Genomic DNA, 26,667 nt, shown 5'->3' with positions numbered 1-26,667 from the left:
ACGTGGATGTCTTCTTGCTGTTCCCAGCCTTCTGTCTGATACGTCCAAGACCTTTGGGTAGCTTATGTTTTATCATTTTATTCTTTCTATCCACTTGGGTATCATTTTTAGGGCTGTGTTTATGAATATTCTGATTATCCTCCTTTTATCCCTTCAGATCCATTCTCTACACTTGTCCATCTTGTTCTAGGAGTCTGAATGATAATGGACTGCACTGGCAGACTCTTTTACCCTTTGTCTTCAGGAAGCAATATGGGGAAAGGAGAGTAAGGACAGGGTATTCATTCCTCCAGCCTCACCCCTGTGGTAGTGCTGTGGGCTGCATCCTTCCACCAAGAGTCACATTCAGGTAGAGCAGCCCTCTACATACAGCTTGTTCTCCTTGCCACTTCAGGCCTGCAGGAGTACCAGTTCCTGGATTATCCCTGTGGTTTTCCTAGATCCCATCTACAACCTTATAAACCATATGGCTTTGCCCTGGCTGAAGGACCTACACACTTGGCTGGTGAACATGCTCAGAGGTTTTCTAAACCCTCATCTGGCCAGCTGGGCATACTTATATAATCACCAGGCTATAGGATGGAGGCACAAAGTGAGACAGAGATTATGATTGGCAGGTACATATCATTTCCCCCTACTTGCCCAAAGAATGGCAAAGTGCCTTGTGCAGCCTCTTAATTCAGGAATGTCATCCTAAGTAAGAAATGCTGGTGAACCACTTCAAAGCAGTGTCTACCTTTTCTCTGCTCAAAGTTATTATTTAAGTTGTGGGGGAGCAGGCTCCTTATACAGCTCCCAAACAGAGCTAATGTGTCTCTGCATTGTTCTTGCACCATTCTAGTAACAGTTCAGAAATATTATCTGAACATCCTGGGCTCCCAGATCATGGCAAAGTATTGATTAATACAAGAAAACAGAAAATATGAGGGGGAAAAATGCATAAGAAGCTGTGTTTTTAATCTTTTTAAAGATACTTCTTTAACTTTAAAAATGTTTTGTATTAAACGTACTCGATTTATATTTATGGGTGTTTGGAAAGAAATGTTTGGCATATGATTACATGCATCTGTGGTATATGTATTTATATGCTTATCTGAAAGGAAATACGGTTTTGTGCAAATAATTCCTGTGAATGGGCTGATCTCTTTTTTGGTCTAACTGGGCACATATCTTTCCATGCCCCAGGAAGATAAAGAATGGGAGGAATTTTCTTACTCCTTTTTCCTCAAGGGGGAGTTACACTTGTGACTGCTAAGACTGGGTATGTGAGTATAGCTGAGTATATGATGTGTGTCTTCCCTTCTGTAGGGAAGGCCAGTTTTCCCAGGACAAGTGTGGGCTCCACTTTCTTAATTTCTACTTTCTTGTCTCTTCTGCCCTCCCAGGAACTCCTTTACTTTCCTGACAGCTAAGTCATGCACCAAAACTACCAAAAAAAAAAAAAAAAATCCAGTATTTTAATGCATGCTGAACTATATTTTCTGAATTTCAAATTGCTATATGGCCAAAAATGGTTGCCTCTATACATATTTAAGATTTTATAAATGAATAAATAAAAGAGTGATAGAGAATAAATTAAAGAATGAAAGAAAGGAGTTTTATTTTACACCTTAACAAACCAAGATAATTGCTTTTTTCTCATGTCTTTCCTTGGTAATTGCTTTACATTTGCTGAAACTTGTAGGAGAATGAAAAAAGCATTAAGTAGAAGAGTCTGTGCTAAAGGAGGATGCTATTCTTCTGAAAGTAAAGCCTTAGGAGATTCACAGTTGAAACTGGAAGGAGATTCTCTGACTACAGAGTAGTTATTGGACCAAATAACCCAGACACTTCACTGCAGATTCCTCTTCCCCATGCCCTTAGGTCTCCAGTTTGATGCCAACAACACTGCCTCACAGGCTTGTCCCTGGAAAAAGGACTGCATATGGCTAGGACAAAAACTTTTCAAAAAAAATTTTTTTTCCAAACTCTTGGAAGTCATTCATAAACATTAGAAATGTGATATTTTTGGTGAGGGGGTACAGTGTGCAGTGGCTTGATGTGGGATCTCAATTCCCAGACTAAGTATTAAACCTGGGCCACAGAGTTGAAAATGCTGGATCCTAACCACCAGAACACCAGGGAACTCCCCTCGGCCATAGACTTTCTTTTTTTTTTTTGGTCTTTTTTAGGGCCGCACCCAGGGCATATGGAAATTCCCAGGCTAGGTTGAATCAGAGCTGTAGCTGCTGGCCTACAGCACAGCCACGGCAACCCCAGATTTGAGCCGCATTTGTGACTTACACCACAGCCCATGGCAATGCCAGATCCTTCACCCATGAGCAAGGCCAGGTATCGAACCTGTGTCCTCATGGATGCTAGTCAGATTCATTTCTGCTGACCCAGGATGGGAACTCCAAGGCCCAGAGACTTTCAAATGAGACTTCCAAAAAAAATGGTTGTCCCGAATGCTAGGAAATACCTGAGTGTATATATAAATCTCCATAATATATATATATAGATCTATACATACAGAAAAATTCAGTGACACTTAAGGTTCATGCCCTTTCTTGTTTATATATCTCAATAAATAAGGAAAAAGTAAATATTCACATAAATGTATACACACACATGCATGCGGGCACACACACATTTTTTTGTTGTTTTTGGGCAGAAAATAAAATGAAGGCTAGATAAAATAAAACACAGAACATTTGTGGAGAATGTCCCTTATGGGTGCTATTACTCATCATCAGTATGTACCCCTAGGGGTTAGTTTCATCCCAGCTCCTTCAGAAGAAACCTTTCACCCTCAGTATTTAGGGTCTCACTTGCCTATGTCTGTGTCTCAATGTCCAGACACAGCAGGAGACTGACTTCCCCTTCCTCACTGTGCACAGGGCTATCTTTCTCAGAGTTGGCTTTTGTTTGAGGATCAACTTTCCCTTTGGGAGAATGACACTGTCAATGCCTTTAACTTGCAAAAGAAATCCAATTACCTAGCAGAGTTCATTTTTGTTCTTGCAGAATGAAGAGTCTGAACCAGTTCCAACTGGCCATAAATCTCATATACTCTGCACTGAATGATACTGGTATAAGGTTTCAATTTTTCTGAGAATGAAAGAATTGATTCTTAACTGGAGCTCACCTAATTTGTAACTACATATTTCTAACCAGAATTGTAATGTAAAGATAGAGTTCTCGCTGTGTTACAAAGAGTTAAATATCAGGGTGTTGTCTCTGCTGTGGCTCAGGTTTGATCCCTGGCCTGGCACAGTGGGTTAAGGACCCAGTATTGCCACAGCTGGTATAGGTCGCAGCTGTGGCTCAGATTCAGTCCCTGGCCTGGAAACTTCCATATGCTGTGGGTGCAGCTGAGAAAGAAAAGAAGAAAAAAAGAATTAGAATGTAAAGGTTTGATTAGACTGAAGCAGAACACACTGGTGAGGGCATAATCTCAGACGTGGCTGGCATGGGTCTGCAACTCTGCTCTATCTTTTACTAACCAAGTATATTTGAGCCTATTATTTCACTTCATTAAACCTAGCTTTGTTACCTAGAAAATAGAAATAATTCTAGTCTCACAAGGCTGCTACTAATGTTAGTGTACATAATTTATGGAAAGCATTTTGCATAGTACTGGGAACTCCCCCACCCCCCACTCCCCGTTTTCCTCCTTTCTAAAGGAAATGTGTTAGTTCCTATTGTGGCTTAGCAGGTTAAAAACCTGACACAGTATCTGTGAGGATACAGGTTCGATTAGGTTGCAGATGTGGCTGGATACAGGTTCGATTAGGTTGCAGATGTGGTGTGGCATAGGCCGACAGCTGCAGCTCCGATTCAACCCCTAGCCTGGGAACCTCCATATGCCACAGGTGCAGCTGTAAAAAGAAAAAAAAAAAAAAAAAAAAGGAAATGTGAGTTTCATAGTCTGCATTTAGTAAAATTTATTCTTGTAAATGTATATATACACTGTGTGAGGATAAAAAGGAGATCCACTTCCTGAGCTATACAACAGTGAGAGGTAGGCTCTAATTACCTCATTTAAGAGACGAAGTAACTGGAGTTTAGAGCCTTTCAGTAACTTGCTCCTTAAAGCTAATATGCCAAAATAATTGTTGAAATACGACGTTTTTTCCTGTCTTATTCCCCCCCCCCCCACAACACAGGTACAGTTTTGCAACTTTTCTGTCTTTCTCTGCCCTGATAGAAATGTTAAGGTTTACTCTTTGGAGAGTATGAAGCAGAAGTACTCTGGAATTTGGACCCCAGGCACAGCTATGGTCAGGGGACAGAATCAAAAAGACAGGGATTATGAGAAATTCTTGGACTTAATCACCAAACTCTCTGAATGTTGGCAGTATCATTATTAAGGCCACTTCCATGACACTCTTAAGTTAAGACAATGAGATTCCTTTCTGGTGAAACTGACCAGCCTATGAAGAAAGACCTATAGATACTGAAGGTAAGGTTTCTCTAATAAAGCAGCCCACATAATCCGTTGGAGAGTGAAGTTCTCCAGTCTCCAAGCATGGCACAAATCCACTCACGATATTCTTCGTTTCAAGAGAACAGGAGTTCCCGTCCTGGCGCAGCGAAAACGAATCCGACTAGGAACCATGAGGTTGTGGGTTCGATCCCTGGCCTTGTTCAGGGGTTAAGGATCTGGCATTGCTGTGGTGTAGGTCTCAGACGTGGCTCGGATCTGGCGTTGCTGTGGCTATGGTGTAGGCTGGCAGCTGTAGCTCCAATTAGACCCCTAGCCTGGGAACCTCCATATGCCATGTGTGCAGCCCTAAAAGGACAAAAAGAGAGAACAGTTAAGGACCACCCAGCATTTGAAGAAGGATTATAACATGAATAAGAGATGCAGATGAAAGAGAATGTGAAGCTGCCCTGCTGCATCACACAGCAGAAGGTATCTAGAGGCAGACTGAGACTCTAACACAGGAAAATGGGGCTTGTCATCTTGTCTTGGCCAGTCTCATGTTTGTGGTGGACTGGGAAATCTCCATATGGGCTGACCGCAAAGACACCCTGTCGATCACTGGTACTGGCAAAGAAACTCTGATGAGAAGCCCTGGAATAGGAATACTCTCTAGGCAGTCCTCTGCTAAAACAGAGAATGAGAACTGGGACACAAACCACCAGGAATTCCCTGGAGGCTACTTCTCAGCCTCTTTCTAGATTTATGCATTGGTAGACACTGTCCATCTCCTGTACTCAAGTTTTCTGATTGGGCCTTGCTGTGCTATGGTAGGAAAGGGGACAGCATTCATTTCTGTTGGTCCTGGGCCAGGTGAATGCACCGACTCAAGCTTCTGGTCTGGGAGTTCTCTTTCCAAATAGCTGCTGGACCCAGACAAGCCAGCAGCTGACTGTGTCTGCTAACTTGCATTTTGGCACTGGTGTTCCTGCAATGTGATGTTTATGTCTACCTCGTGTGAGGGATCACACCTTTTAGAGGATTTATTGCCTCAATTTTGAGCTTAGATGTATAGGAGTGGTGTAGGTTGGGTATGGTCTTGAAGGAAAAAAGAGACTACTGTGAGTACCCTGGGAAAGACCTGGGCTTTGATCTTCCCATCATCATTCCCCAAGAAAGATAAATTAGACACTGGTGCTTTTCCCCCATTGTATGGTGAAGACAGGAAATGTGTGATTAAAACTCCCTTCATGGATAATTTAGTAAGTAAACAGCATCACAAGAGAAAAGTTCATTTCTCCCAGATGCCAGCTCTTCCACGTTCTTTAACAAGGATTGTGGTGGCTGAATGAATTGAGAGCCCGAACAGTACAAATAATATGATTTAGATGGGGTTTATAGGAGATGGGAAGAAAAGTAGAGAATAAAGACAAGCAATTTTCTTGAGCACATGTTCTGCACCAGGCAGTGGTACTAACAGTATCTAATCAATAGCTTTGGACTTGAGGAGTGAAAAAGCAGCTCAAAGATAATAACTGTCTTGTCTAAGAAATTTTGGTTTCTAAACCTGAAAAAATATTGCACCCCAAATAGTAAGCACTAAATAATTAAAATTTATTTTTCAAGGTAATGAAAACAAACAAACAAAATAGCTTGTTTCTAGGTTTTTGACTGAAAAATGATGGAGCTGATAATAATTTAAGAGATGATAATTATGGAAGTGATAATGTAATAATAACTTTCTTAAATTTTTTTCTTTTCATTTTGGTCTCTAAAGGATATGCATATTTCAGACAAAGGTTTTTCAAACTGTGGGCCACAATTCAAAAGTTAGACTATGGCAGCAATTCATTGGAGCAGAACTCTTGGGAGAATGGCAACATCAGCAACAGCAGGAAGCCTGCAGCTATGAACTTGACCATCAGATCCAAGGGATTCACTGGGCACAATCCCTTAAGGTGGGGCACCTGTGGAGGTGATGGGGTACCTGGAAGCATGTGTGTGCTCTGCAGTTGGGTATGTGACATGGAGTTACCAAGCATGGGTATGCAGAGCTGTCAGGATGGAATCCCATGATGAAGAGAGTGAGGATGCAATGGCTTCATGTAGGTGCTCTGAGCAGAGAGTGTCTGCAATTCCTGACTGGGAGTATCTTTGCCAGGAGTAAGAACTGATTCTTTAAGTAACATGTGAGGCTATGGGCCAGGACACCGGTAATTATAAAGAGGCTTGACCTTGACTATGTCCTTGCTGGTAGAAGATGCAGAGATTGGGACTTCGCCTGGGACTGGTGCCAGGCTGCTCTCTTGGAGTAGCTGGAGCCCTGTGGTTTTAAGCTTCCCTCTCTTTAATGAGGTGTGTGGGGGAAACAGAGTGTGGTGGGGACAGGCCACCCATTTAATTGCTGTGGGATTTGGTTTGATTTTTTTAAAAAAATGCATTGAAGGCCTTCATTTTGTTGTTTGGGATAGGACTGGAGATCCAAACTGATCTAGGATTGCGTCCCTTCATAGTACACTTTGTCCCAGGGACGTCCGCTCTGGGTCCTGATTCATCCCCCAACATTTTATCTCCCTGACCCTGACCTTTTTCCAAAATATTTCAATCTCACTGTTAGAATTTCCTAATAGACCCAAAGATCTTCTGAAAATATCAGGGGATGAATGCCAGGGTAGGATATTAGAAAGACCATGAATTTTGAAATTTGGAAGCAAAAGACCACCACTGGGGTTATACATGCCTCAGTTTACCTTTTTAGTAAAACAGGAAAATAGTACATTTTCCCAGAATTGCAAAGATTGATTAAGATATGGTATGAAGTGGGTTTTAAAATATACAGTGGGATACAACTGTCAGTTCCTGCTTTAAATGTGGGTTTTAAACTTATAGAGGCAAGGTGATAGAGGAGGCAGAACTATTAGAAGCACATACTAAAGGGCAGGAAAACATAGATTATCTGTTCAAGACTGTATCCCTTTGTTGGTCATATGAAGGAAGTTTCTTCTAATGAAACAGAGTTGGGGGCAGAGAGTTAAAGGAGGGGATCTAAAGAAGTCATTTTTGGGGAGATTTTGAAATTTTAAGTGAATGTTTATGCAAAACTATTAGGCCAATGTGCAGAGAGATAAAAAGCTCAGAGAAAATAAGATTATTCTTGGCTAAGAATTTGATTACCAAGACAACTTGAATTAGCTTCCTGAGCCTGTCACTTCTGTGAATTCTATAAAATTACCAACTTCTGTAAATTTCAGTTTCTTCATTTGTAAAATTAGTATAATAACAGAATTTATTTCATTAAGAATTAAATGAGATAAAGCATACAAACACTGAATATAATGTTTGGCTTATGTTAAGCAACCAAGAAATGTTAACTATTCATTTTATTGCTATTAATTTGAAAAAGCTTGACTCAAATATTTCCTAGTTATTAGTACATGTCAAAATTACATTTTATTTATTAATGAGGCAACCAGCAGGAAGATAAAGAAACTGGTTCTAAGAGCAGCTTACACACACACACATACACACACACACACGTGCACACACACACACACACACACACACACTTCTATATAGGAATATATGAAATCAAATACATACATGTAGATGGCTAGGAAAGAGATGCTGAAATAAGACTGCCATGTTAGACAGATGACTGATTAATGTCCTACAGGGAATAAAACCATATTCTGGAGTTCCCGTCATGGCGCAGTGGTTGACGAATCCGACTAGGAACCATGGGGTTGCAGGTTCGGTCCCTGCCCTTGCTCAGTGGGTTAAGGATCTGGCGTTGCCGTGAGCTGTGGTGTAGGTTGCAGACGCGGCTCGGATCCCGCGTTGCTGTGGCTCTGGCGTAGGCCGGTGGCTACAGCTCCGATTCGACCCCTAGCCTGGGAACCTCCATATGCCTCGGGAGCGGCCCAAGAAATAGCAACAACAACAACAACAACAACAACAAAAAAGACAAAAGACAAAAACAACAACAACAACAACAACAACAACAACAACAACAACAACCAAAAAACCATATTCCCTTTAGGGTTAACACCTTTGCTGAACTATACAAATTATAAGGATATTGATTTGTGCAAAACTTTTACATTATAAGACTATAAAAATGCCTGCTTTATCAGTTGTGAATTGTTAGTCAAATACACTATGATATTCTCCAAGTTCCAGATTATTCTGGAAAATGCTCTAGCTTGAGGCCAAATATTTAATCAAACATCTGTTTACATTTTTCCATGTTTGGAATACATTTATTCTTAGTTATTATTATTATTATTTTTGCCACACCTATGGGAAGTTCCTGGGCCAGGGACTAAATCTGAGCAGCAGTTGCAACCTATGCTACAGCTGCAGCAATGCAGAATCCTTAAACTACTCTGCTGGGCCAGAGATTGGACACATGCTACTGCAAAGACAAAACAGATCCTTGGCCTACTGTACCACAGTGGGAACTGGAATACATTTTTCTTTACTATTATTAAAAGTATTTTTGGAAGGGATAACCTAGAAGATATTGAGCAGAGATAAGTCAACTGATTATAGGAACTTCTCCTATCAACCAACCAGGGTCTTCCTGATTCTAAAATCATGAAGGTGAGAGGAAATGAGGCCCCAAACCTGGAGCCACAGTGACCCTCAATCTTGGCTGCCTTTTGGAATCACCTGAGGAGCTTTAAAAAAAAAATATGCTCCCCAACTCCATCTCAAAACTTCTTATTTAATAGGTTTGGCATTTTGGATATATCTTTAGTTTTTCCCTGGGTTTGAGGATTTTTAGTCCCTGGGACCTCTGTGAATCTGGGGGAGATTATTAACAGCTGAAATAGGGACATAAATTGGGATGAAAGTGTTGTTTGTTGATACCAGAGCCTCCTTTTAGGGAAGATCTGAAAGTAGCAGCTTTAATGGAATAAAAGCAGTCAAACACTAAGAGGCTAACAGAAAAACTTCCTTTTTTAAGACACCACATCAATAATATCTGTACTGTGGCAAGGCAGTCCTCAAAAAGAGTTTTCAAAAGGGATGCACTACTATAACCATCTCCTATTCACCCCAGTGATGAGGGATCCCCACTTACAGTTAAGGGGATGGCTGAACATACAATACCCAGCACTAGATAGATGGGTTAACAAAAGTTTACTACCCCCATACACTCACAACCTGGGGGAGAAGACACTGCAGGTCATGCAGGTTCACAAGGGGGTTGCATTGGGAACAGAGAGAACAACTATGGGCTGCAGGAGGCAGCTTTCTAGGATCAAGAGGATGAGGTGTCCTCTGGCTCCCATGGGAGAAGGCAATTGGCTTATACGAACACAGAATAAAGGAGGGCACCAAAACTCTAGGACACTCAGGGACAAGCAAGGACTATGTCAGGATCCCGTGATAAGAGGGGCTGTTTGGCTGGGAGACCTCATGAGTGGGACTGGAGTGGGGTGGGGAACTCATGGTTAGGCCATTCGAGGCTTTCCTGGTTTCCTTCAGATGTCAAGGCAACATATAATACTGGGCCCTAATTTGGGATTTAACCACATACGCACATTCACAAAAAATCACGTGTTTGCATTTATGCATTAATGCAAAGTTATACATGTATAAATGGGTACATACAGGCCTCCCTCCGTCCCTCCATATCTGTGAGGGACCGATTCCAGGACGTCCCCTGCCTTGTGGCTGCCAAATCTTGCGGATGCTCGAGTCCTTTATATAAAATGGAGTAGTAGTTGCATATAACTAATGTACATCCTCCGTATCCTTGTATATTTTAAATCTTCTCTAGATTACTTATAATACCTAATACAATGTAAATACTATGTAAATAGTTGTAAATACAATGTAAATGTTATGTAAATAGTTGCTGGCATGAGGCAAATTCAAGTTTCACTTTTTGGAACTTTCTGGAACTTTTTCCTTTTTGAATATGGTTGGTTGAATCTGCAGATGCAGAACCTGATGATATGGAGGGCTGATTGTTTATCAAGAATGAAATAAAAAGACAGGGATTCAGCATCTCTTGTTCCCTTGGAAAAAATAAAAAGATCAAAGAGATGTAGCTCTCTGATTAGCCATGCCCAACAGCTCGTTTTGCTTCACCTACAGTAACTAATTCATGACAGGATTTTTGAATAACTGATAAATTTCAGCTCAATTATTAGTATTTGTGATTCTGAGCTTGCTGAGAGGTCATCAAAAATAAAAAGACTTTGTTAATTTTGTATTTTGCCTACATGAAAGAACATAAGGAGAACATTTTAGGGAGAAGGCAAATAAATTTCACCTGAATTTTAGGTGTCTGAGATATTCAAGTGGGGATGTCTGAGGGTCTGTTGATAGTACAGGATATAAACTGGAGCTAGACCTATTCGCTTGGCAGCTATCAATTTTATAGCATGGGTTCACCTTAGCCAGTATGGACTGACTGCATGTTTATCTTCAGAGTTCCCTGGGGTATGGTACTAACCACTGGCCAAGGCTATGGGATTTATTTGCTGAAGATAATTGGTGTTCCATAACCATGTACCTGAACTGTTTTAGGACCAAGGCTATGGGATATATTTGCTAAAGATAATTGGTGTTCCATAACCATGTACCTGAACTGTTTTAGGACAGGATGTAACAGTTTGCCAACATTTGGGAATAATAATCGGATTATAATAATTTAATAATAATAATAATTGCACCTGGTTTTTGCAGAACCTGAGGGATTTCATTGGTTTAGGCTGGTCGTAAAAGTAGACATGCATACAAGACCAGTCCATTATAAGAGGAGCAAACTTGTAACTTCTTGGTGCCAAGAGGGTTCCCATATATATTATACTGCTAGTAGTTCAAGACCCAGAAGCAAAGTGCATCTTGTATAACCCAGTGGTGAGGAAGCCTGTCCTAGAAATACCTGAATGTCTTTCATTGCATACCCTTCTCCTGATATTGCTGAATCCTTTACTTTTGATAAAGCTGTTTTGTGAGTATAAAAAGTTTGAGTTTTGTGAGGCCTTTCAGCAACTGAATACTTCAAGCAATTAATGCATAATTAACGTATCAGTTGATATTTAAACCAAAGGAGTAGATGGAATTATTTGGGGAAATTGTATGGGATGAGGGGATAAGAAAGATATGAGGGATAAGAAAGATATGAGGGGATAAGAAAGATGTGAGGATATGAGGTTGGAAATCTGAGAAACTTCATTTAATGGCAAGCAGGAAAGCATACATCTGATGTACTGCAGATAACATCATAAAGTAGATAAAGCAGGTTTTGATAGTCCTGTTTACAGAAGAGGAAATCACAGATTGAAAAATGTTTTTATTTTTCCAAGGCCACACAATTAGATCTTTTAGACTCCTAAACCTGGCTCCTTCAACTATATTACATTGATTAAAATTAGTCTTTAGAGAAGTTCCTAAGAGAAAGCTTTGAAGACTACAAGAAAATTTTACAGAGGTTTTGTGGCTTTCCTGACCAGTAGAGATGTTAAAAAATAGCAGTGTCTTCACTAACCTGCAATTAGGATTTCTGAGACATCTCTGTCCCACAGGGAAAGTCTGTTGCTTTCTACAAAACTAGTGAATCTTCATTTTTAGGATTTACTTTTTAAAATCAATTGAGACATCCCCACCAATGCCTAGAATAACCTCCCCTCCATCAAACTGCCTTTAAATAAGGCCATGCTATGTCCCTGCATTTTTCTCCATCTAGTACAATCTTGGAACATGGTGTGCTCTTAACACACCTTGAAATCATATATTTTACATTGCTAGTGTTAGTGTAATTTGCTTTTTATAGCATACACATTCCTGAGATAAATGTCACTTAAAAATGGATTCCTATTTTAAGAGCCCCAAACTGTGGGCTATGATGAAACTGAGCTCTGGGCAGCTCCTGACTTGGGAAAACTTCGCAGCTCTGTCGCTGAGTAACTTTCTTTTGCCAGTCCTCAAAATATTGGGAGTGTCTCCTATGTAAATATCTTGATCCTGGAGGTCACACCTAATAGGTACACATCCTCTAATAGGACTGTCTGTTCTGTGTCAACATTAGCATATTTAAAATGTCAAAAATATAGTAAAACCAGTTAGGTGAAATCTACATTATTTATTTACCATTTGGAAATGGGTTTACCAGGCAGCTATTTATAGGAAAACTTTAATTTCCTCAGTATTAGAAAAAATAAAATGTATCCCTGAGCTTATCGATTTTCAAGTTTGGACTTTTATTGAATCTTATTTACACTTCTTTTATTAAACTCAGTAAATATTACTGAACAGATACATTTGTCATTGCGTTCAATACTGGGTATGTAAATTAAATGGTATTTCAACGTATCATCTTGCCTTGCAATCACTTATGATATAGTTGGAGCTGGGAAAATTCAGTCCTGAAATGGCAGATGAAAAGTAAGAGGCAGAATTTGATCAGGTAGATAAAAAGAGATATTTAAGAATAAGGATCCTATGACATTTCATAAATTCAAAATTACTTATTAAACATTATGATAATTACTTCCCACAATAATCCTATATGTTAGGTGTTAATCTCTCTGCTTACAGCTGGGGTCTCTGAGGGGCAAACACTATAATCTTACTAAACCAGTGAGTGATGTGGTCAGGACTCAGGTCATCTGACAAATGGTCTCCTCCTGTCACATTTACTAACAACTTCCTCCTCCCTTTGTATTGAAGAGTTCCATCCTTAACCCTTGACCTGTGGTTTCTGTGATCACCCGTTTCATGTGACTTCCCAGGGCACATCTCAATGACTTCTTCCCACGCTCCCACCTCACACAGCTTTTCCTGACCATACCATTTAGATGTACTTTCAACACATGACAGTCAAGTCTAAATTCTAGTTCTTGATTTGTCTGTCATCTTTACTTCCCTTTTTCATTGGCCTGGGATTAAAATCTTTTGATACTCCCCACTTTCCCCTATGATTATTAATCTAGTAAGCCTTGTTGATTCCCATTATCACAAATACCCAGAGGCTTAAAGACACCAGGCTGTCCTAACTAAGGGACAACCAAGTTTGATCCCTCTGAGTCAAGGAAATGTTCTTGCACTGAGTAGGATAATAATAGCACCTACTTCATAGGATTTTAAAAAATTAACTGAGTTAATATGCATAAAATATATAGAGTTATTGGCACATAATAAGAATTAAAAATATAAAATATTAGCACTAGTATTACTATCCTTGAATATGCTGAATTAAATTTTTAAGCATGACAAATCTGTACTTTTGGTAGATTATTCATTTTCTATAAATGACATAATATATATAAAACTAATAGCAGATGGAGTTCCTGTTGTGGCGCAGCAGAAATGAATCCGACTAGTATCCATGAGGACTTGGGTTTGATCCCTGGCCTCACTCAGTGGGTTAAGGATCTGGCATTGATGTGAACTGTGGTACAGGTCACAGATATGGCTCAGATTCCATGTTGCTGTGGCTATGGCGCAGGCTGGCAGCTACAGCTGCAATTCGACCCCTAGCCTGGGAACTTCCATATGCTGCGAGTGCGGCCCTAAAAAAAGAAAAAAAAAGTGCATGGTACGCAGGTGTCCAACACATGATAATTACCCCCAATATAGACCTCCAAGTTCCCTTTTAATTCTAGGAGTATATGTTAAATACTTATACCATTCATGTACATATTTGTATGTTAAAGAGTTGAAAATATTTAATAAAAGTGTATTGAGATTCAATATTATGCAGAACCATATAATTCCTGATATTTGTTTTCTCAGGAGCTGAGGCCATTTCCAATGAAGATCTGTCAGCTGCCATTTTTCTCTTCAATTAGGTTCTGTGCCTTTCCTTATGAAACTGTAACTTGTGCTCGGCCTCCTTTGGTGGGTAGTAATGGCTGATATACTTGGGGCTAAACTTGTGCCACCAGAAATCTAAGGGTAATGCATGTGTGTGAGACACACTGTACTGCATTTCCATGTATCACACATGGAATGACACAAATAGATTATAATTTTTAAAAAGGCAGAAAAAATTGAAATAAATAAAATAAAGAAGTGCTATATAGAGATTTGAGTTTTGGAAAGAGGGCAGTTCTGCAACAAAAGGAATACAGTTAAGAATAGTTCTTCCTACACTGCTTCCTGCTTGGGCTTCATCTGCTCTTCAGGGAACATGACTTTAGTGAAGCCCTAGTTGAGACAATTTTGAAATGCAGTTCCCATGGCAACAGGCTTGAAGTGACATAAATCCAGAGAAACTTTTCTTCGTTCTTCTATCATCCAAATAAGAATCCTCTGAAGGCTCCTAAGGAAAACTCAACTTTTAATGAAGCTTGTGTCTTCTTTGCTTTCTGTGCCCCAAGGAGTCCTTTCCTGTGGGGCTCATTTCAGGTTTGTAATGATTTATTTGCTTTAATTATGAGTTGACGTCAGTGGAGGTGAGAGCAGGGATTGGGATTTATTGACATCACTAAGGCAGTGGCAAGTTTCTAAGTGTAAGATTCATGCTTGAGGCCCCCTGTTATTGAGCTGTGATCAAAATATATCCCCCATGTGGAGGACTAGCAAGCATGGTGTACATGCAAATGTCACCCAGTACTCACCCAATACACACACACATAAATCCAGAGGGCTGATATAGGAGTTATAATTAGCTTGCTAATGGAGAACAGGCAGCTGCCAACAAGGTTCTCATTAAAAACCCAGTGCATGATGACTCCAGCTGCCTCAGTCTGGCCAAAACCAACTGAGTATTGTCTGAAAATTCACAAAGAGATCTGTGTTTTTTTGGTTAAAGATTTTGTCTTCATTTGGAAAAAAAAAAATACTTGGACAAGGATGTGAAATGTTTACAATCCCCAACAAGCTGTAGTAGACTGTCGATGGATTTGGGAGATCTTCCCCAAGAATTGGTTTTGAAAGAGAACTGAGAGTTGAGAAAGCTTAGGATTGTGAGAATTTGGGGAAGAGGGATTTTTACCGAGACTAAAAGTGGGTACAGAAAAAGAAGATTGGAGACTATAAAGGAGAAAGCTCATCTGACTTTGTGATTTGGCTTCTGTGGTGTGACAGCGTGATCATTTGAAAAATAAGAGCATTGGTAGGGACTAGGTGAAATATTCAAGGACCTTGAGCCAGTCTGTGAATTAAGTTGTGTTGTAGAGATAGCCTTTTTTTTTTTTTTTTTTTTTTTTTTTTTTGGTCTTTTTGCCTTTTCCAGGGCTGCTCCCACAGCATATGGAGGTTCCCAGGCTGGGGGGTCTAATTGGAGCTGTAGCCACTGGCCTACACCACAGCCACAGCAACACGGGATCTGAGCCGCATCTGTGACCTACACCACAGCTCACAGCAACACCGGATCCTTAACCCACTGAGCAAGGGCAGGGATTGAACCTGCAACCTCATGGTTCCTAGTCGGATTTGTTAACCACTGCGCCACGACAGGAACTCTGGAAAGATAGAATATTATTTCAGAGCCCCTCTCATGTCTATCAGCTCTTCTCTTCCATCCTGTACTAGCCTCTCTCTTGCCCCTTGTAGGTTCACCTACCTCTTAGCAAGTTTTTTTCTCTTCCTCATTCCTTCCCTAAATCATACATATTTTATGTTTATGTATATTTCCTATAATATTTATCAAGGCTCTTCCATGTGTCCGCCTCTCAGTGAGACTCTTCCATTCCTGCTTTGCTTGTTTATTTTGCTTTTTAGGGCTGCACCCTTGGCATGTGGAAGTTCCCAGGCCAGGGGTCCAATCGGAGCTGTAGCTGCTGGCCTACACCACAGCCATAGCGATACCAGACCCGAGCCGCATCTGCGACCTACACCACAGCTCATGGCAATGCCAGGTCCTTAACCCACTGATTGAAGCCAGGGATCGAATCCGCATCCTCATGGATATTAGTTGGATTCGTTACCGCTGAGCCATGATGGGAACTCCTTATATGGTTTAATTTAACTCTCATAACAGCCCCATTAATTACTATCATCACCCCATTTTGCAGATGAAGATACTGAGAATCTGAGATTAGTGAATATTCGGTGAGTTGTTGCAAGCCAGGTTCTACATTTGGTTTAAAGATACAAACTGAATTAACCTAGTGCCCATCCCTCATGTTCCTGGAAGGATGAGGATGTTCACACAGATGGGGATATGTTGTGAGGACAGTGGCAGCAGATCTAAGGACAAGGCAGTGTAGGATTTTTTGGCTTATCCTCATGAGGGCATGACCTTATAATGATTCGAGTTCCTACTCATTCTGAAATTTTGGCATTTTGATAGAACATACTCAAAATCTCCATGATACAGAATTTCAGGTACTTTATCAAGTACATGATTCATATTTAGTTTCTTAACCTGGAATTAAACAGCTTTGGGAGGGGCTGCTTCCTCCCCAGTGGAATAAGAAACATTTTGGTCAGAGCTGATCCAAAGACTGTTTTCAGAGTATTTTAGCTGAGGTTCCCACAAAAATCCATGCTGGAAACAAAGATTTGTGTGTAGGCAGTTTATTTTTGGAAATGATCTCAGGGAAAGGAAGAGTGAAACAGAACAGGACAGAAAGCCAACCCAAGGGTGTGGTACTGGGCTGTTTACCTTAGTCAGAGATTTAGGATTAGTCCCTCTGAGGCCCTATGAGATACTATGAGGAATGAACCACCAGAAACACAGAAGAGGGGAGCATTTATCCATCAGCTCCCACCACATGTTAACTCCTTTACACTTCCAGGTTTGCCCATATACCAGAACAGCTGAGCAGATTCCCACAGGCATTCCACATGTGGTGGCAGACATCTTAGGGCTGAAAAGCAGGGCATATGCAAACAGTGCAGCTGAGGAACTATTGTTTGGTTACAACTGCATGCAGCCAGCTGCCACAGCAACAGCAGAGGCTAAAAGCATAGGCTGAACAATATGAAATGAGGCATAAAAGGTGTCCAGCACAGAGAGTTTGGTGATGGTCCCTGAACTCAGGGCCTTGTAAAAATGTTCAGAGTAGAGGGTAGAGGACACCAAATTATAGGGCAAGGCCCACATTATATGATTCCTAATGTGCTAAAAAACTTAGAAAGTTCTTTTGCTCCATTTGCCTGTTATTTATTCTGAAAGTCTATCCCTTGTCCCTTATCTTATTGTTGTGTCCTGAGTTAAGGTATCTGGTCTGGACTGTAAGATGAAACACAGTACCCGGACGGACCGTGGCCTCAAGTCATTGACATTCAATAGCTCATTAGACTAATTGGTTTTTCTAAGCACATCTGATCATGTCATTCATTCTCTTGCTCAAAATGTTCCATGAATTCACAATGCATACATATTTCCTGTCCTGACATTCAAGCTTCTCCCCAGTATGAACCTCGGTTGTTGATCTAGACCTGCTGTCCAATAATGTTCTTTACTTGCACAAACTACATTTCATCAAACTAAAGACAAGGTGGGCTTCTTCTGGATAAGTTGGAGAATCTCTTCAGTTGCAGAGGTTAGACCCATGTTTTATTCCAACTCTACTGCCAACTAGCTCTGTGACTGGCTGGGTCTCAATTTTCCTGTCTAAATGGTCTGGGGTGTGGGGTGGGGGAAGAATAGATCAAGGGTATCCCAAACCTGGCTAAATATCCAGATCACCAGGGGAGATTTAGAAGAGAAAACAGATCATAAAGTCCTACCCCTAGGGGTTCCGATTTATATGTCTGGACTGGACCAGCAAGGTATGTACTTTAATAAGGATATACTTATCTAATTCATTTGTACAGCTAGTTTTGTGAACCACAGGAGTAGAAGATTTATCTGTGAGGCCACAAAAGTATGAATTACCTGTCACTGAGCTCAAGAAGACTCTAAGAGACTGGGTTACAGAGAAATAACTTTTGTCATGAGAGAGGGAAGTTAGGAAAAGAACAAAACAAGCAACAAGTAACAAATGTTAGTGGATTCAGTGGGGGTAAAGGTGGAATCAAGCCACAAGGCCTCAGGGTCAGATTTAGGGTACCAGAAGCCTGAAAGAGACCTGAGAGGATGGAGGACAGGGGAAATCAAGGACAATTCCAGTAATTTACCAATTTTGGAAAAAACTATTCTTAACTGATGGAGATTGTTCTTTACTATTAAGTTCAAATTCCAAGAGATGGAAGGTTTGTTTTTCTTGGACTAGATATTGTGTAATTCCTTTGATAAACTGAAATGTAAGTGGTGTGTGGAATGTCCTCCTCTAAATTTGCACAGCATTTGATTTTTAATAAATAAATTTTTATCTTATTACTTTTTTTGGATATGTAGTTTTAGTTATGTTTTATGTTGTCTTTTCCCAGAGAATGTCAGAGCCTTGAAGGTAAGGCTTTATACATTTCATTATCTACTACAGGGAGATTTTATTTATTTATTTATTTTTTGTTTGTTTGTTTTTGTCTTTTTGCCATTTCTTGGGCCGCTCCTGCGGCATATGGAGGTTCTCAGGCTAGGGGTCAAATCAGAGCTGTAGCCGCTGGCCTACACCAGAGCCACAGCAACACTGGGTCCGAGCCGCATCTACAGCCTACACCACAGCTCATGGCAACGCCAGAGCCTTAACCCGCAGAGCAAGGGCAGGGATCGAACCCGCAACCTCATGGTTCCTAGTCGGATTCGTTAACCACTGCGCCAGGACGGGAACTCCCAACAGGGAGATTTTAAATGCAATTATTAAGAACAACAACTTTGGATGTAGATGGACCTAAAGTTCATAAAACTTTTGTAACATCTAGGAAAATAATTCATCTCTAAAATGGGAGTGATAAGGGAGTCCCTGTTGTGGCTCAGTGGTTAACGAACCTGACTAGAATCCATGAGGATGTGGGTTCGATCCCTGGCCTTGCTCAGTGAATTAAGGATCTGGCATTGCTGTGAGCTATGGTGTAGGTCGCAGAGGCAGCTTAGATCCCGCATTGCTGTGGCTCTGGCGTAGGCCGGTGGCTACAGCTCTGATTTGACCCCTAGCCTGGGAACCTCCATATGCTGCTGGTACAGCCCTAAGACAAAATAAATAAACAAACAAAAAGTTTTAAAAAGGGTGTGATAAAGCTCAGTTCATAGGATTTGGAGGAGAATTAAAGTATTAAATGTAAAATGCTTTGGGTCTTGGCATGCTGAGGTCAGCATTTAAGTGCTAGGACAGGAAGAGTATTTGTTATACATATATGAAAAATGCTGAATAAATGCTAAATTATTTTTGCCTTTTACTGAGTAGATGTTAACTGAACAAATAATGTTTGTAAAATCCCATTTAAATATTATTAAGGGTATAAGCAAAAGTTCCTTCATTTTAAAGTTAATTTTTAGGGCTGTGGACCCAGGGGAACCTCTGGCTTTTTATTTCTAATCAGGTCCCTAGATCTCTAAACCCAGAATAAAACTGCTCAGTCTCCTGTCACCACCTGACACTGATTACAGGCAAGGATGCTGTCTCCTTTTCATAAGCTAGAAAAAAGCCTCAGGGTAAAGCCTCAATCAGACATCACATTCTTCAGTTAAGAAAGAATTCAAAGGCAGTTCAGGCTCTGATCCTCCCAAACAGAACAGGGACTAAATGGGTCTGTTCTTATTTACTTCATTTGTATTAGCACCATAGCCATTTTTCTGTCTGAACAACTGAGGGTAAGAAAGAGTTGGATCCAAAAGGACACAGCTGAAGCTTCAGGCTGAAGGAGGTGAGTAACTAAATCTGGGCTGAACTTTTCATAAGTCTCCAACCTCAGGTAGTAAAGGCTTAGGGAAGGACCACTTCCCTTTTCTGGTCTGTGCAAGTTGACCATTAGGTAGACACTTTGGCACAGGTAGGATGGCTTCATCCTCTCAGAGGACTGTCCCCAGAGACTGGCCTCTGTCATTGTAAACTTGAGTAGACACTGGAGTTGGAAGGACACAATAAATGGACCAAAGTAAAGATCTGGAGGACTCCTGAGCCCATCCTTGGGTCCCTTCTTCCCAGCTGCACGCTCCCTCACCTTGGAGGCAAGTCTGACCTCCAGATGATGCTCCAGAGGCAGGTCACTGTTGTGAGAATAGACTCATAGTCTTTCAGAAAGGCTCTCCTGCTCAAGTCCCAAATATTTCTAACGAACAGGGAGGTGACAGGGAGGGCAGCAGTAGTCTCTCTTTCTCCCTCTAAGTGGCTCTTTTCCCTTGTTCCCACAGAATGCCTTAAATGAGAATGGTAGCTGAGAACTCTTCCGTGGCAGAGTTTATCCTCGCAGGCTTAACCAACCAGCTGGAACTGCAGGTCCCCCTCTTCTTCCTGTTTCTAGGTTTCTATGTGGTCACGGTGGTGGGGAATCTGGGTCTGATCATGCTGATTGGACTCAATTCTCACTTGCACACCCCCATGTACTTTTTCCTCTATAACTTGTCCTTCATAGATTTCTGCTATTCTACTGTTATCACTCCCAAAATGCTGATGAGTTTTGTCTCAAAGAAGAACATCATCTCCTACGCAGGCTGTATGACTCAGCTCTTTTTCTTTCTTTTCTTTGTCGTTTCGGAGTCCTTTATCCTGTCAGCAATGGCGTATGACCGCTATGTCGCCATCTGTAAACCACTGGTGTACATGGCCATTATGTCTCCTCAGGTCTGCTTACTTCTTTTGCTGGGTGTCTATGGGATGGGATTTGCTGGCGCTATGGCCCACACAGCATGCATGGTGAGACTCACCTTCTGTGACAACAATATGATTGACCACTATATGTGTGACATCCTTCCCCTTCTCAAGCGCTCTTGCACCAGCACTTACGTAAATGAGATGGTAGTTTTCCTGGTTGTGGGCATTGATATTGGTGTGCCCACAGTTACCATCTTCATTTCTTATGCCCTCATCCTCTCTAGCATTCTCTGTATTCGTTCCACTGAGGGCAGGTTCAAAGCCTTTAGCACCTGTACTTCCCACATAATTGCAGTTTCTCTTTTCTTTGGTTCAGGGGCATTCGTGTACCTCAAACCTTCTTCTCTTTTACCCATGAACCAGGGGAAAATATCTTCCTTGTTCTACACCACTGTGGTGCCTATGCTCAACCCGTTAATCTATAGCCTAAGGAATAAGGATGTCAAAATTGCTTTGAAGAAAACCGTGAGCAAAAAATCATTCTCCTGAGAAAGGGGCAGTACTTAGGAGAGGGACTCATTTTCCTTTTATAGATGATTCAGGTCTTACTGGTTACATGGAGGAAATTTCAACACTTCCCCAAACAAGTTTGTCCTTCTCATTTTAAGAGTTTTAATTTAAGAAAAGTCTTAAAACCATAGGATACTAATATTTAGTGGACCTTAAGGATCATTTGGTTATCTCATATTTCTGAGAAGAGACATAGGCACAGATACCTTCCCCAGGTCACTCAGTTACTCAACAGCAGAACTGTGACTAGACTCCAAACTTAGTTTCTGATGCTGATTACTGCTACAGTTTACTTTCTTCCTCCCTTGGCCCTGGGAGGTTTCATTTCAAATGTGAGCTGGTCTAAGACATTAAAGTCTGGTTCTGTCTACAGAAATTTCAGGCAACTTCTCAAAGGCTAATTTTAAATATCACATTTTTGCATGAAGGTAGGAGGTATAACATTTTGTTGGGATGGTCTTGGCTAAATGACCAGACAGATTCTTGAAGAATTTTGCAGAGTGTACGGGGGAAGTGTGCTGGGACCCAGACAGCAGCAAGCACGGTATCTCCTGAGACAGGTGGAGCTTTGGGGACTTGGGACTATTACGGGGTTTGGCAATGTTCAGTGGAAGGCCCCATAGCATGTTTCAGGGTTACAAAGGATGGGATTTGGGAATTATTTGACACATAATCATTTCCTTGTTTTCAAATTGTGCTTTTAAAGTAGGAGTGGAGACAGCTGCAGCACAGAGTGGTCAGCTGAGGATCTGGAGACGATTTCAAAACCAGAGGAAACTGTGTGTTGTAAGCCAGTAATTAGGTCAGCATAGAGGGCAGCCAGTCATAAAGGAAACGGCCACTGATGTTATGGTCCCACATGTGACAAAGACTATGTGCAGTGTTCTCTGTGTGCCTCCTCAGGTCAACTTGCTGCCCCTCTGTACCTTACTCCATGCCCTGGGAGGCATTCCCTAAAGGACCCTGTCAGTGGGCTCCCTGGCTCCTGGTTTCTGGTTGAGTTAGGCCAATGGCAGCATCAGCAGAGGAAATCAGAAGGTGGGTGGTGGGTGATACTGTGATATTTATTTCCTGGAATTCCTTCTGGGAATAAAGTAACAGAATGCCCTGTTTCCTACCTGGTTATAGTAGCTGCTCCCTCCTTTGTTTCTTCATGCCAAAATGTGGTAAAGTTTCCTGGCTCTTGTTAGTCTGGGGAACCCTATCATCCCTTTGCAGTTTCTCTCAACCACCTTTTTTGCCTACACCCTTACAAATAGTTCCTTTGTTATATTTTTCAATTACTTTGCTTTAGTGATCATCTTTTTTCTTTTGGAACCCTGACACACATTCCAGTGAAGGGTAGAAGAGTGTGCAGCTTAAATTTGTAAATCCATAGCCTAATGGTACTGTGTAAATGGACAAAGAGCTGACTTTTGGTTTAAAAGATAATTGTAAGTGGTAAACATTTTTTTTTTTTTTTGTGAAGCAACACTAGGTGAAATGCTGTGAAAATGCTTTTGACTTACAAGATTCTCTTTAGGAAAATTCTATTTGGAAAAATGAAGTTGGGAGGGATATACCGTTTTGCCCTTTGGGATGGTACAGATCAAAAGGGTGAATTCAAAAGACTAAGCATGGAATGAAAGACTTGTACTTTAGGCAGTATAGAACAGGTGGATGGACTGGAATCTGGGTAAGTGGACAGGGAACAGGAGGGACCATAAAGACTGAGAAAGAGCAGAGACTAGAGAATCGAAGGGTAGAATCAAATTTAAACCTTATCTTTTACGCAGTAGTTATGTGACCTTAACCATGTTACTTGATATCTCTGTGCATCAATGCCTTCATCTTTAAAACCCTTTTGACAGGATTATTAAGAAAATTAAACTCCAGGTACTCAGAAAAATTTATCTCCATCCCTTCTAGATTTTCTTCTCTAAGTATCAGCACTTAATCTTTCTGGGCTCATGCTTGCTTATATGAAAAATGATCATGCTGTGTAAGATTATTACTACATTCTCTCTCTATATATTAATATATGCATATTAAATGAGTGGTACATGTTCATGGCATTTAAAATTATTACCAAACTTGAAGCACAAAAAAAAGACAAATAAAATAAAATAAAATAATTACCAAACAGTGAAAGGACATCCCTTCACTCCAATTTTCTGGTCCTTTTACCTCCCCCAGGTCCATCATTATTGCTAGCTAATTTATGTTGTGAGACAGTCTTTGCATGTATATAGTGCTTACACATACATAGCATGCAATATTTTCTTTGGTTTCAAAGTATATAAGCAGTTGCTTTAAAATGTGTCTACTGATAAAGTTATTTAGAAGAAGAGAGAATAAGGGGTTGTTACTGGATAAATAAATGAATAAAAAAGCAGAAAACATGTATATGAAGGATTATGGGTAGCTAAAAAGAGGGAAAGAGAAAGGAACACTGTGAAAATAAGGGAGCATCAACCTTGGTTACAAAAGTTTGTGCTCCAAGACAGAGCTCACAGCAAGAATTTGGTTTTCTTTGATCTCTTGCCTCCAATTTGACTTTCATGATTGTGTAAAACTCTACCATATGGATGCATTATATCCAATGAGCAATTTACTATTGCTGTAATTATTTAATTTTTATAAATTATAAATAATTCTTGATGAACATTCAATAAATCTTTGAGCACCCCCCACCCCCCTTAGAATATCTTCGTAGACAGGGGATTACTGAATTATACAAGATTCTTGAATTTTATTTCAAAATCCCTTCTTGAAAGTTTATCTCAACTTGCACTCTCACTAGCAGCATAAATATATCTTGACTTTGACCAGATTCTGTACTGGTAAGGGTGGCACTCATGAAAACTCACTTTTAATTTTGGTCGTGACGGTGTTTGTATTATTTATTGTCTCTTCTTTTTACATCTTTCCCCCCCTTTACTTTGTAAACTACTTGTAGTATCTGGATGGGTAAAGAAAAGAAAAGAGGGAACAAAATTGACAATGTTTTCTCTCTCCTTTTACTTCCTTATATACTCCTTTTATTTCTTTTTTCTTTTTTTTTTTTGTCTTTTGTCTTTGTTGTTGTTGTTGTTGTTGTTGTTGCTATTTCTTGGGCCACTGCCGCGGCATATGGAGGTTCCCAGGCTAGGGGTGGAATCTGAGCTGTAGCCACCGGCCTACGCCAGAGCCACAGCAACGTGGGATCCGAGCCGCGTCTGCAACCTACACCACAGCTCACGGCAACGCCGGATCCTTAACCCACTGAGCAAGAGCAGGGATCGAACCCACAACCTCATGGTTCCTAGTCGGATTCGTTAACCACTGCGCCACGACGGGAACTCCTCCTTTTATTTCTTAACAGCTCTACCTTGGCTTAATCATCTTGCTGGCAATCTTTTTAATCCTGGGAAGGGAAGGTGCTCTGGAGCCTTTACCTCTGTGGTAATCTTTCTGGAGTATCTTTCTCCTACCTTCCACTGATTTCCATGCCCCTGCTCTGTGCTCTCACAGCACGCTGCATGCAACCTATCAACTGCTAGTCACAATGTAGGGTCCTTGGTCACTTTCTTTACTGTATCCACTCCCACCACAAATTAGACTATAGGTGTTATGTGAGCAGAGTCCCTGGTGTCTGTTTTGACATGTCCCCCACACCTAGCACAGAGCCCAGCACATATGGAGGGCGTGTTTAACAGATAGGTGTTGGATGAAAGAATGGAACTCCTAGTGGTTTTAGCAGTTGATTCACTAAAGGGGTTTCCTTGTTCTCACTCTACTGGCCACACATTCTTCTCTTCCAGCACACAGATAAACACGTTTGGTTCCCAATATTCCATCACCAATGCTTGATTATATTCTTCCTATGTTTACTCCTGATCCCTAATTTTAGGCACATGCTACCTGGCATCTATATAAGTCAGACCCTATCTCAAATTTGTAAACCATAACTTTCCACTCCTTTAAGTGGTAAAATGTACGGTGTTTTGTAAAAGGGTTATCTTAAGCAAACTCTAAATCACTATCCAACTGAATATAGGGCTTTGAGGGAAAATTTGAAAAATACTAACAGTTGGGCTTTTATTTTGTACTTCTCATTTTAACTAATATCCTACAGACAAGATACTGAAGAAAAATTTGTAAAATAAACAAATGAATCATACGTGTGTGAAGCTCCTATTTTCCCCAGAGTAACGGAAACTGTAAGTTCAAATGATTGTGCTTAAAAGATAAAAACATACTTAGGAAAAAACCCACCAAGACCACAGCCTGATTCTTCTTTGCTAACTTTGCCCCTGCAGGGCACAGCATCACTTCCTCAAAGCAAAGCTTCTTTTTTCTTTACTCTCGCAAATGGATATATTCTATACCCTCTTAGAATTGGTTCTCGGGACATTTGGTAATACAGAGTTTTTGAAACGCTGCAAGTTCCTTAGTAATGTATTAGAGAAGATTACTACTTTTCCCCTTTTGTAATTAAAAGTAAATTGTAGGGAATATTTTGAGAGTATGAAATGTCATGTTCCTTTTAAATCTTTCACATGCTAGTTTTAGCATCCAATAATGATGCTTGCCTGAATTAATTATTACTCTGATAGTTGTGAAATGATGCTTGCCTGAATTTTTTATTACTCTGATAGTTGTAAAATGAAGATTTTCTAACTCCATTCAGTTTTTTTTTTTGTTGTTGTTGGGTAGTTTGCATTTTATCAGAAAGAACCTTTTTTCTTCTGTATGTATTTACTTATTCATTCATTCATTTATATCATTATGGACTTATGCATCCTAATTTTATCTGAGATATGATTCATGACTGTCATTAGTCACTTTGATGCTCAATTTGTTCCTGATTTGTTCAGTGTGACCCTCTTCACACTAGTTCTTAAGTTTTTTCTTTTAATATATCTCCATTACATTTTGAGGACTTTTGTACTTCCAGACAAAACAATCCGGCTCATCCTACACTTTACCTGTCCCAGCAATGGTTCTATGCAGAGACAAGTGGAGTTTAAAACTGAGACATGGGAGTTCCCGTTGTGGCGCAGTGGTTAACGAATCCGACTAGGAACCATGAGGTTGCGGGTTCGGTCCCTGCCCTTGCTCAGTGGGTTAATGATCTGGCATTGCCATGAGCTGTGGTGTAGGTTGCAGACGCGGCTCGGATCCTGT

At 40.6% G+C, this 26,667-nt stretch overlaps 2 protein-coding genes across 2 annotated transcripts in view; one reads left to right on the top strand and one right to left on the bottom strand.

Moving 5' to 3' along the window:
- LOC100524098 (olfactory receptor 151-like) overlaps positions 1-26,667 on the bottom strand; it is a 140,651-nt gene that overhangs the window by 70,193 nt on the left and 43,791 nt on the right. The gene's annotated exons all lie outside the window — the stretch shown is intronic.
- On the top strand, positions 20,566-21,498 carry LOC100520926 (olfactory receptor 145). The gene has a single exon (XM_003130018.3). The coding sequence runs from the start codon at positions 20,566-20,568 to the stop codon at positions 21,496-21,498; it is 933 nt and encodes a 310-aa protein (XP_003130066.3).

The sequence above is a fragment of the Sus scrofa genome, chromosome 9 (assembly GCF_000003025.6).
Source record: "Sus scrofa isolate TJ Tabasco breed Duroc chromosome 9, Sscrofa11.1, whole genome shotgun sequence".
Classification (NCBI taxonomy): Eukaryota; Metazoa; Chordata; class Mammalia; order Artiodactyla; family Suidae; genus Sus; species Sus scrofa.
This window is presented reverse-complemented; position numbering and strand designations above follow the sequence as displayed.

Bases quoted from the DNA above. Each gene is read 5' to 3' on its own strand.
- LOC100520926 (XM_003130018.3), top strand. From the start codon at position 20,566: ATGGTAGCTGAGAACTCTTCCGTGGCAGAGTTTATCCTCGCAGGCTTA.